General features: G+C 44.5%; 1 protein-coding gene across 1 annotated transcript; it reads right to left on the reverse strand.

The window, feature by feature from the left end:
- Window positions 1-1659: 1659 nt before the first annotated feature.
- gpn1 (GPN-loop GTPase 1) lies at window positions 1660-11205 on the reverse strand (the record flags this gene model as incomplete). Its single annotated transcript, XM_079736217.1, has 13 exons — window positions 1660-2462; window positions 3680-3784; window positions 5041-5134; window positions 5565-5604; window positions 5832-5914; window positions 7435-7581; window positions 8458-8503; window positions 8994-9088; window positions 9292-9370; window positions 9535-9572; window positions 9849-9955; window positions 10795-10888; window positions 11020-11205. 13 exons carry the CDS (start codon window positions 11203-11205, stop codon window positions 2353-2355), a joined length of 1224 nt encoding a protein of 407 aa, XP_079592343.1. The 3' UTR covers window positions 1660-2352.
- Between the last annotated feature and the right edge of the window lie 560 nt (window positions 11206-11765).

Here is an 11765-nt window from a genome sequence, read left to right on the forward strand (position 1 = left end):
AAGAGCTCCTGGTGGGTGAGGTCAGTTTATTTTACTCTCAATGATCATTAGAGTGATGTCATTGGAAAGAGAGGCACAGAGGAATTGATGGTGACCCTACTATTGGACTAAGGATGATCTGACCAATTTCTACTTTAATAACATAATTGAATAACCATGATTACATTAAACTGCTAAGAATAAATTAGCTTTTAAGGGCAATATTATTACATAATAGTTATTCTCAGTGAAATAGGAAATAATTATACCGTGAAATAAACATGGCATATTTTGCTTTTTCTCATCTGCTTACACTTGAAATGCTAAGCAGGCCATGCATGCCTGATTAATAATCCAGCACTTCTTTTTTTTCCTCTTTGAGTCAGAAATGATTTATTGTTGCAATTATTATTCCTTTGCATTAATGTGCTTTACTTGAAACCTTGGGATCATGACCTAAATGTTTTCTCCAACTGCTTGGACGTTTGTTAATCTCAACCCAAGTGCCTTTGAGCAACACCACCTTCACCTGCAGCATCTGTTCAGCTGCATTGATGCCAGCAGCAGCAATCTTTGCTTGTACTTAACATGTTTATGAAATAGCACAAACAAAACCAAACTTAATGATACAGGAGACGGGGTTAATAGAAAAGGGATAGTCATTTCAATCACTTCATGCGAGTCTTGAGAGACAGAGAGTGTTTGTCTCCTCCGTCTGTCAAGATTCTTACATTTTTTCCCGCTTTTGTTCCATACGTGCCCACTGCCATGTCTAGCCCACGGCAGGGTGGACCAGAACGGCGAGGGGGGGGGGGGCTGGCTGTGAACCAGCGAAGGGGGGCCGGGATGTGATGAACAGACAACACAGAATGAGAAGAATGAGAGCAGGGAGTGGAACGTCGTGCTGAAATGTCAAAGCGGAGGTGAGTCATTGAAGGGTGGGGGTGGGGGGAGGGAGAGAGGCGGAGGCGCAGGCTTCGTGAGCACGACTCCACAACCCTCCAGATGGTAGGCAGGCGGCCGAGAAGAACCCACCAGATTTAAAAGATTTCGACTTGTTGGCCGATTAAGGACGCGGGCCGAGTTCCAAAGAAGCGGGCCGAGTTCCAAAGCAGCCCTCCCGAGACGAGAGATATCGTCGTAAATATAGTTTGATTCATGCGTTTATTCGTTTTTGTATTACTGGATCTCGCCCGGCTCCAGCAACAGACACGCACCGAGCGGTGTGAATGAGAGAAGGAACTGACCGATGTAGCGAGTGCGGTTCCTCATGGCAGATGGTGACAGAGGAAGGCTCATCCTTTGAGTCAGTTGTCGTTAAGCCTTCCTGGCATCACAGACACCCTTGCAGATGGAATGTAAAAAGCTGAATACTTCCCAAAAAACAGTGACTGTTCAAGTGGCACGTTCCCGTTCATCTTTTGTTATATCTCTCTTGTGATAAGTTGTTTGATCCATTCTGTGTGTTGATGCCCGTTTTTTTTATCCAATAACTCTACTGTCACCCAACTGTTACCACTAGTGATATATTAATACATCAATATAATATACAAATGCATACAAAGCCTGTCGCTGTGAAAATCCACAATAAGCCTTCAACTCATTCAACAATAAGCCTTCATAACGCATTCAACAAGATAAATAAAAAGTGACTTTAATTCTTGAAAACATAAGCGCAACACTGTCATTGCCGGCACAGAGAAGCAAAACAAACATGTTAGTTATATAAAAATAAGTAATTTATTTTCCCAATGCAGGTGGAGAACATTCTGTTGCATCAACATTTCAACCATCTACCACGGTGTTAGCCACACACCGCCCTGAAGGACAGCATCCCTGCTGCCTAGTGGTTCAGCAGCACGCCCTAGGAGAACCGCTTCACCATGGAGTAAGCCAACACCCAGCTCATCAACCAAAGCTCTCCCGGGTAAACAAGCTCGCAGCCCCGTGGTCCCTGACTGGTGTTTTACCCTGAAAAGGCTTTGCCAAACGTATGCACACCGTGGCCAGGGGAATAGTGTGGGACTTCTTTATTTAAGGGCTCGAAAACTCAACTGTCACGGAGAGTTTTGAGACGTACCCTTGTCGTTTAGGAGCCCCTTAGCGATACATAACTGCACTCTCTGGAAGGAAAACACTGATGCAAGCGGTCGTGACCTCCGTTTGAAGTCACTCTATTACCGGTTCTGGACCTGCATGGGTGAGAAAGGGGAAGCACACAGCCTGCTCTCCCTTCCCCTCACCTGCTGCATTACCTTACAGGCGGTACGTACATAGTCTTATGAGGGGGTACACTCAAACTGCCCACCATCTTCCACTCGACATTGCCTTGGTGCACTCAACGCAGTCGCCGTGGTCACTGCGGGTCCCTGCTCAGGGAGCCTCAGGAGCCCCCGAGGTCCTGGTGTTTCGAACCTGGACCACTTCCTTCCTGTCCTTCAGGAAGTTCCTGAAGGCGTCACCCTGCTTGCTCTCCTCAGTCACTAAGAAAAATAAAAAAAGAGAAAAGATGATGGCCATGGTCATCCACAGGCAGGCTAGTAAAAGAGCGATTCAGATGCTAATCGGTTAGCGATTGTCAGTGCTTTGCACTTGGTTCTATGAACATCTTTACTGTATAGACAGCGATGTATTGTTTCACATTCTTATGACAAATGTACTTATTGTAAGTCCCTTTGGATAAAAGCGTCTGCTAAATGCCCTAAATGTAAATTTAATGTTAACAGTTACACATCTAGAATGCCACAAATGAACCAGCACGGACAAGTCAGTGTTTACCACCTGCTGTGGCTGCCACGTCTCGCCAACGCTCCAATAAACTGGTCAGTGCACAACATCTGACGAGCGTCGGCGGCAACGGCCACAAAGCCAACTGCAGGAGGCGTGAGAGCGGCAGGAGCAACTGTCACACCTGCTCCCAGGGCTGTGCAATTAATCCAACCTCGATCAATGATTTAGATTTTTGACGATCTCCAAACTAATATAATCGCGTTTAAACTATCTATATGTTTTTTAATATATTTATTTTATTCATTAAATGTTTTATAGAAATACCAGAACAGCTAGATACATATTTGCACATTATTTTTAAGGGGCAATTTCAAAGTTCTCAGCTACAAAGTGTTTTTTTTTTGGAGAGAAATGCTCAATAAACGCATCATGTTTTCAAACTCAAAAATAATAGTTTCAATAATCCTGATTCCAATATAGACCAAATTGATCGTGTTTATTGTTATTATTTTTTCCCATCATCGAGCAGCCCTACTGGCTGCCGCTGAATCGGCAAGAGACAGAGAAGGGCCGCTCTGAGACCCACCGGGTGAACAGGCCGACAGACAGCCACCTCCCGGCACCCGCCCGCCACCAGCCCGCCACCAGCCCGCCACCAGCCCGCCACCAGCCCGCCACCAGCCCGGCACCAGCCCGGCACCAGCCCGCCACCAGCCCGCCACCAGCCCGCCACCAGCCCGGCACCAGCCCGCCACCAGCCCGGCGCCTCTGGCAGCCAGCGCAGCAGCCCCGTGCCCCGGGGGGGGTGGGGCTGAGGCCTGCTCGCCCTGGGGGTAGTGCGAAGGGGGATGGACGGGTTGGCTAAAGCCCATCAAGCCACTCGTGCACCAGTTGGAAAGACGTTGTAGCCGGAGCAGGTGGTGACTGCTGACCAATGCCCAGGCTCTCCCCACCCCCCGCCCTCCCTCACCGGTGTGGTCTATGTCGTCCGTGTCGCTGTCTTCGTCGTCGTCCGTGTCGTCAGGGTTACCGCGGGTGAAGATGAGGTCGCTCGGCCCGGCTATGTTGCTTTCCTCTGCAACGACATCCCATCAGCCAGAGTGAGACATGGACACAAAGGACACAAGACCTAACCAATCAGGGTTTAGTTAAGGGCCTTGACAAGAAGAGACTTTAAACGCTTTTAGATCGTTGTGATTGACCGATAACTCTACTAGTATACATGAATGGGAATGAAATGGGACTTCAAAAGGCTAAGTTCATGTTTAAAGATGAACTGAACTGAAATAATCAACATCGATAATGTGTTGGTTATGACCATTATAAAAAAAATTACACTAAAAAGAATATTTAAAAAAATCAATGTATAGCTTTTTTTTAGCAGCAAAAGAAATTGCGTCTGTTAGTATTAGAGCGCCGACATTTTCGATGACGTCACTGGCATGGTAGGACTAGGTCGCTGCTACAGACACGCAAACGACTTCTACACTCGGTGGAAAAGAGTGATTTTAATACGGCTGGTTACACATTTGAGCCTGTGAGGGACATGCCTGTAGTGTGCGACTACCACAGAGCCCCAGAGTCGGACTCCTTACCTTCTATGGCTGCTAGAGCCACAGAGTAGGAGTAGGTTACCATGCCAGTGACGTAGCTGATTGTTGAAATCCAACATGGCGGCTCCCCGTAACACAAACAACACCTTCACCATACAATTTTATCCCTTTTAGCAAGTTCAGCCATTTTTAGTTATTGTACCAATGAGAAGGCAGCCAATACATCTGTTGTATCAATTAAACTTCAAATTTCAGTTCAGTACATCTTTAAAGGTGACATATTGTACCACCAGGTGTGAGTGTGATTAGCCGTTACATGCCATTTTGAAAACCTGCCTCTTCTGACATCACAAGTGGGCGTGTCCACCTAGATGCATGACGGATAGATCAGTCTGCCAGCCTACCCAGTGGACTGTAGCAGCATGCTCATCTATATGTCAAACATCTAGGTGGGCACGCCCACTTGTGATGTCAGAAGAGGCAGATTTGCAAAACGGCTTGTAATGGCTAATCCCACTCACACATGGTGGTATAATACGTCAACTTTAATTCATGTTTAAATAAGATCAATTCTACCATTCCACCACTTTTCATTCATTAGTCATACGTGGAATCCTGCTGGTCAGGCTGGAGGAGTAACTGGTGGGCTTGGAGACCCCGACTATGAGAGGATCCCACTACTCTCCAGACACTAGGTAAAAGGCAACTAATAGAAGCAGAGACGGAGCCAGAGCAGGGGTCAATGCACGACGTGTCCACGCCGGACCGGCCTCCTCACCTGTAGTGGGCGCTGTGGTCTGCATGTTCACCGCGCCCATGTCCTTCCTCAGCCGATCCAGCTGCTCCCCCTGCTTCTTGCTCTGGGCCTCGGCCTGGAGCCCGCGCGGTCGGGGGGCGGCGGGCAGGGACAACATTGTTAGGCTTCATTCAAAGGTTCAAAAGGTTTTCATTGGTCACACATCCTCAAAACAGGATGTGCAGTGAAATGTTTGGGTGACTTACGTATTTTCTGTGCTCAGTAAATAAAGTACAATAGAATAAAATACAATATAAGTTTTAACAGAAATGAAGAATATTATAAATATAAATAAAATAAAAAAAAATGGATAAACAGGGCGATGTACAAATTGTATTGTGCAATACGGCCAGGGTTAAAGCGTCAAAGGGGAGGGGGAGGGGGGGGATTGTTCAGCAGTCCGGGATCACTGAGTGACTGGGTCTGATTGCATTCATGCGCCTGGCAGGACAGGCAGCAAGGTCTTCCTGCAGCCATACCGGTCATACAACTCGGAGGCTACTCACCAGCTCTCTGTGGAGGCGTTCATACTCGGGCCGGTATTCCCTACGAGAACACAAGGATGATGGGAACCTCTTAAAACAGGACATGGGATTTCCACAGCTGAACTTTTTTTTTAATAAAGAATAACCCACTGGAAGTAGTGTGTAAACCATCGGTTCCCCCTTTCTCTATTTGTGTGGAAGGGCATGCACGTTCGTGCATGCCCTTCCACACAAATAGAGAAACAGGGTTTATTTGGATAACTGGGGGGAGTGCGTCATCTCACTCACGTATCGTACTCTATGGCAGCCTCTGCCACCTGGACGAAGAAGTCATCTAATCCACTGCCCGTCACCGCAGACACGCCGACCACCTGACACACACACACACACACACACACACACACACACACACACACACACACACACACACACACACACACACACACACCTTCCTCAGTTATGGCAGACTCATACCTCCCCATCATATAATCCTCACAAGGCAAGTCAAAACCAGTCCGTCAGACGGTCGGCCTCAACGATTTGGGGAAATAATCGAATTGCGATTATTTATACCAATATTGGGATTGCAATTAAAGTTCCTTATGTTCTGTATTATTTACTAAACACAAGCAAATAATCATCCTATAGTATGACCCACACAAGATTGGAAGCAGTCAACTATTAAACTGCTCTTTACTTTAGGCCAGGTCTATGTGTTGAGATGAATTGATGCATAAGTTGATATTATAACATCTTTATTTAACTATTGAATTGTAAAGGAAAAATAGATACAAATAAGGGCTGTACGGTATGGACTAAAATGTATATCACGGTATGAATTGGGGCATAGACGGTAACGGTATTATATCACGGTATGTTAATTGTATCTTCTAATTTCGATATAAAAATGCTTCTTAAGGGGTAAAATACTGGTTATGCAGCAAAACTGCATAGAAATAAATGCTAAATCTTTTTCTGAAGTTACTTCCATCTCTGAAAAGCACTAATGTTTAATAGTATGGATTTCTTTGTGTGTGCGGGCAGGTAACGCGTACCTGGGATCGAGTGTTTTGACCATCTCTTCAAAGCCAAACATTTTGAAAGGGAACCATGTCCTTACACAGGTAAACAGTGATGGCGTTTGTTATATTGTTCCTTCACTGGCTTTGGAAATGTCTGCGGAAGCGAGGTCTGAGATGCAGAGACAGCTTCACACTAACAGCATCTGCCTCGTATGGTGTGGAATAAGAGCTTCTGAAGGGACTACTGCGCAAACAAGCCGGCGCGCAGCAAGCGCACCGGCTTGTTTGCTGCGCAATAGCATACTGCCTGAGAAGGCAGTATCGCTGTCAAATCTGTCCCTGGCAAAAGTAACGTTGCGTCGAATTTAAAAAAGGAACTTGTTTCGTTACCATATTTTCAGTAGTTGCGCGTAACTTCACTTTTACATGAAAAAGTAGTTACGTTACTGTATTACCGCGTTACTTACTTTGTAACGCGCTACACACAACACTGTCTACCAGTCACACTGTAACGTCAAAATCCATACAGTTGCGTAAATTCAGACCGGTGTACTTCTATACGGTTTATACCGTACAGCCCTAATACAAATCTTACAAAAGAAATCGCAGCCTTTGCGATTTGCAAATCGCATTCCATTACATTGCGATGTCCGTTTGAATTTGATTAATCGTTCAGCCATAAGAGACAGCAAGAGACAGTCAACCATGGGGACCAACAAACTACAATCAAGTGGTCCCTAGGTTCCCACCAAACCTCAAGTCAGGTTGTTGTTACTTGGAGTGATTAGAACCATGCATGCATGGAAAAACCCTGGGACAACCAGTACCGGGGTACAATCCAAGAGTACCCCCCCCGCCCAGCCTCCTACCCTCAGGTGGGTGTAGAACTCGTCCAGCACCAGGCTCATGGAGCGGGTCAGGTTGCTGACGTAGGACGTCTCCTGGTTCAGGGCGTCCTGGAACACCTCAAAATCCTGCATCCACTCCACGGCGAAGCTGTGGTCGATGATGTCGGTCTGCAGGTCAAAGTCAAAAGTCAAAGTCGGCTTTATTGTCAATTCCAACAAAATGTACAAGACAAATAGAGGAATCGAGATTTGATATGTATCTGACCCAAGGGCATTAGGTATAGAAGGATTAAATTAGGTCAAATTAAATGAAATAAGTAATATTTACAATAAATAATTTCTAAATAGTGCACAATAGTCTAGAATAGTGCAAAGGTAGGCAAAAGCAAACGGTATATATAAATAAAGTTAGGGGAGAGGCCGGCCAGAACACACAAGCTTTGGATGGACCTCGTTATCCCCCGTACCACCCCTTCACACCATTGTACCAATGGGGATGGTTGCATTTTGGAGCAAATCCATTAATTACTCCCAGGATTTAGTTACTATGCAGCAACTAGCTGGAATAAACTCCCTGAGGATTTAAGACTTGCCCCAGCTCTGACCACTTTTAAAACAAGACTGAAGACTTTTATGTTTGCTTTGGATTTCTGCTAAATCTTAAATACATTACATTGTTTCTAGAATGCATTTTATTTTTACTTTGCCTTTTTTTTCTTTTACTTAACCATTTTATTTTTGTTATTTCCTTATATTGTACGACGATGTTTCTATGTGAAGCACTTTAAGTCTGCCTCGTGTATGAAAAGGGCTCTGTAGATAAAGTTGCCTTTCCTTGTCTGCATGTTTTGGTGAGACTTTGCATTAAAGCATAAGGAGATGGTAGGCTGTCAACTGTAGATGATCAATCTCAAAGTACTGATCGTATAGGCTTGTTGTGTGCTACTCATCACGGTTCCCAATTGGCGGTGCATGATGTCTTGCCACAACTGATACAGAATAAAATCATTATACAGGCCAAAGATCCATGAGAGTAAGCTCTACCTTGTTCATGACCACGATGAAAGGCAGCTTGGTCTTGTACAGAATGCTGTTGGGACAAAATAAAGGCCGGCGTTAGGGAGAGATCAGAGAACCCAGCTTCAAGAGAATCTCAGGCCTCACATTGCTTTTCGGCACCCTCTGGTGGCACTGTGCACATACAACAAACATCATTCATATAGCATTACGCTCATAACAAGTCCAGTCGACAGAATGTCAGGGTTTCCCGCAGAAATTGTACATTCAAAAAATATTTATTAAAACAAAAAAGAACAATGATAAAGAAAAAAGATAAAAAGAACAATTCAAGGGCCCTTTGGTAATTGCAATCCTTTACATGTGGACCATTTATGTTTATTTTCATGCAGGCTGCCCGCAATTTGGTCTTAATCTATACACAGAGAGTGAATGATGTTTAGATTATTTTATACTTTTGTTGTTACGGTGGCAGGTGTGTGTTGCTTCGGCGACTGCCTATGCCGTAAAGTGCTTTGGGAAACCCTGCATGTGTTTGGCTTCTCATACAGCGCACTACCGACCTGCAGGCGTACAGCATGTTGGACATGAAGGTGACGGGGTTAACGCTGCGAGACGTGTCCATGACGTACACCACCACACAAGGGAAGGACGAGGCCTAAGGACACACACACACACATTGGGATCCTTTACACTGTGTGTTACATGTCAAAAATCCATTTGTTTGAGAGTGGGAAATAACAATATCTTTCCCTCAGCACTAACGACAAAGATATCACATCGGTATGTACAGTATGTGTTAAACAACCTGCATTGATTTGTGGTGCTTTATAAAAGGTATAAAGTGTGTAGCGGACCCACCAGGCTCTCAGTGATGATGGTACCAGATGCAGACCAGGTGAACACTTCTATCTGGCCAGGTGTGTCGATCAGCACATACCTGGAAACAAAGCATTGTTTTCTTTTTGTTCTTTAACAAGAAAGGGTTTACATGATCCAACACATTGAGCCTCAACAGCTTATCAAAACAGTGGGTTGTACAGTAGTTTAATAGTGAGATAACAGGACTTTGATTGGATAGAAAAGTATAACTTAATCACTTACTCATGATTGAATTGTTTCTTCTCAATGAAGTGCATCACCTGTGGATGGCAGCATTAGTTTAGAGGGAAATGTGTGGCCATTCAAATTCAAAGCAGAAACAATAATTATAATAAAAACCTTATGTCATGTTGTACTCAGAGCAGCCTTCCTTTGTGTGTGCCTTGGAATTGTAGACTCTTGAGTTCAGATGTTTATTTAAAAAAGGAGAGCTTTGTTCTACCTTTTAAGTTTCACAATCTTTTCGCTAGACTCGTGTTCCGATACTGGTAATGACACAGACATGCTTATGCAACAACAGACATGGATGCCATTACCTGATCAAAGCGTGTTGCAAACAGGTTGAGAGAGGTCACTATGCCTCCGTTGGGCCCCAGGCCATACTGCTTCATGACTTCCTTGTAGTTGACCGTGTCGCGAATATCTGCAGGGCAATGTTGAATTGGATGCATTACTAGGCTTAGCTCATTAGCAGACCGACAAACATGACTGAACACTAGAATACCACCCTGTGGTACCTGTAAACCAATGATCTATTTCTGCAATAATGCCTGTGATTTATTTTCTTTATAAAAACATTGGTCTGATCCAAATTAACCAATGGGAGGTGCAATTTGAAAACAACAGTTTCAGTTACAACCTTGAATCATGTATATGATTAGCATCACTATGAAGTGGATAGACAGGCCATAATTTACTTTCAGCAGTATAATAACAAAAGAAAAGAAAATGCAGCATATGGGACTCAAAATATTATCATACATTATGTTACTGCATGTGGGTAACACAGGGATCGCATTCAAAACAGTGAACTCGAAAGGAAAATACATTCCCTGCATTTCCTATGCTGAGCCAAACTTTGAAGAACCCAATATCTGCATGGGTTTAAAAAATGAATGCAACACGGTTAAATTCGCAAAGATAAGAAATGACGTCGTGGGTAGGACGACCTGCTTACTATCGGTAATATACACCTTTATACAACACGAACAACACTAGAAGAGACCCTTGCGCAGAACCCTATATTTTGGGGATTTAAAACGAGGTTTTGACACTGTAGCAGACTCGGTAAACTCACATTCATGTGGATCGTTGTCATACTTCCAGAGTAGGACAACATATCGTTTGCATTGTACCTCAATGGTCAGTGTTTAGGGTTAGATTTTGTCTCGTGACCCATTAACGTTAATTGTTGGGTCCCCTGCAGAGATAATTACCGTGATGATTAACAGTGATCATCAGTTCCCTTAACAGTAGTCTTACCGATATTGGCGGGGAAAGGGACTTCGTGCACTGCTGGATCCAAGTTGATAACATAAGGAGGGGACTTCTTTGAATGCAGGTGCGCTGTCAGTCTCTGAAATGATGATGAGTGACGATAAGTTACTCATTATGTGATACATTTGCGAACGGAATTAATTTGCTTGTGATCATAAACATACGTGGTTGGCCATGTATAAATTGGTTAACGCCACAGCCTTGCATTACCTGTACAAAAGTTGTTTTTCCAGACCCCGCCATGCCCAGGACTATAAGACACACGGGTTTCTTCTGGGCTGTATCTTCTGGAGAAGAAGACTCCTCCGTAGGGCCACTAGGCTCCGCGGAAGGACCATCTTTATTTTCCATCGTGCCATCATCTGCCCCCATGGTGTTGCTGGATGAAGTCGCCATGTTGCCTCTAACTCTTTCAATTGCAGTAAGGCAGATGTGATCGTCGCAAAATGCCGTGCAAAGCAACAATTCAAGAACAGAAAGTCCTGACCACCATTGGCCAATAGGGGTCAGTGTTAGCGTTCGTTTTGAACATGGAAATGTCAACATACCCCTGCTGAGAATCTGTCCCTCACTTCAGCCCATCCCAACATGCTGGAAGAAGAGGAAAATAACAGAAACAAAGCCGCACACCCGCACCGTCTCTGATATTATCTATAAAGAACGTGTTTGAGATTATGTTCAATTAGCACATGCTTTTTGTATGGAATGCTATGTAATTTGATGCGACCCGTGGTAAATCATAAGCATGAAACCAGCTCAGCGACATGGCCGTAGGACCCCTGTGGGTTAAATAAAGGACAAAGACATCCTACATTTCTGCTAGGGCAAATGCACCTGTATAAGCTAGGAGGTCTAATTGGCCGTGACCAATAAACCTTAAGCATGCAATAACACACACAATCATAGATACATGCAGGATGTCACTCCAGGACAACTGACAGCTTTTGTGTTGTTTT

This window comes from Pollachius pollachius (assembly GCF_949987615.1).
Source record: "Pollachius pollachius genome assembly, chromosome: 5".
NCBI lineage: Eukaryota > Metazoa > Chordata > Actinopteri > Gadiformes > Gadidae > Pollachius > Pollachius pollachius.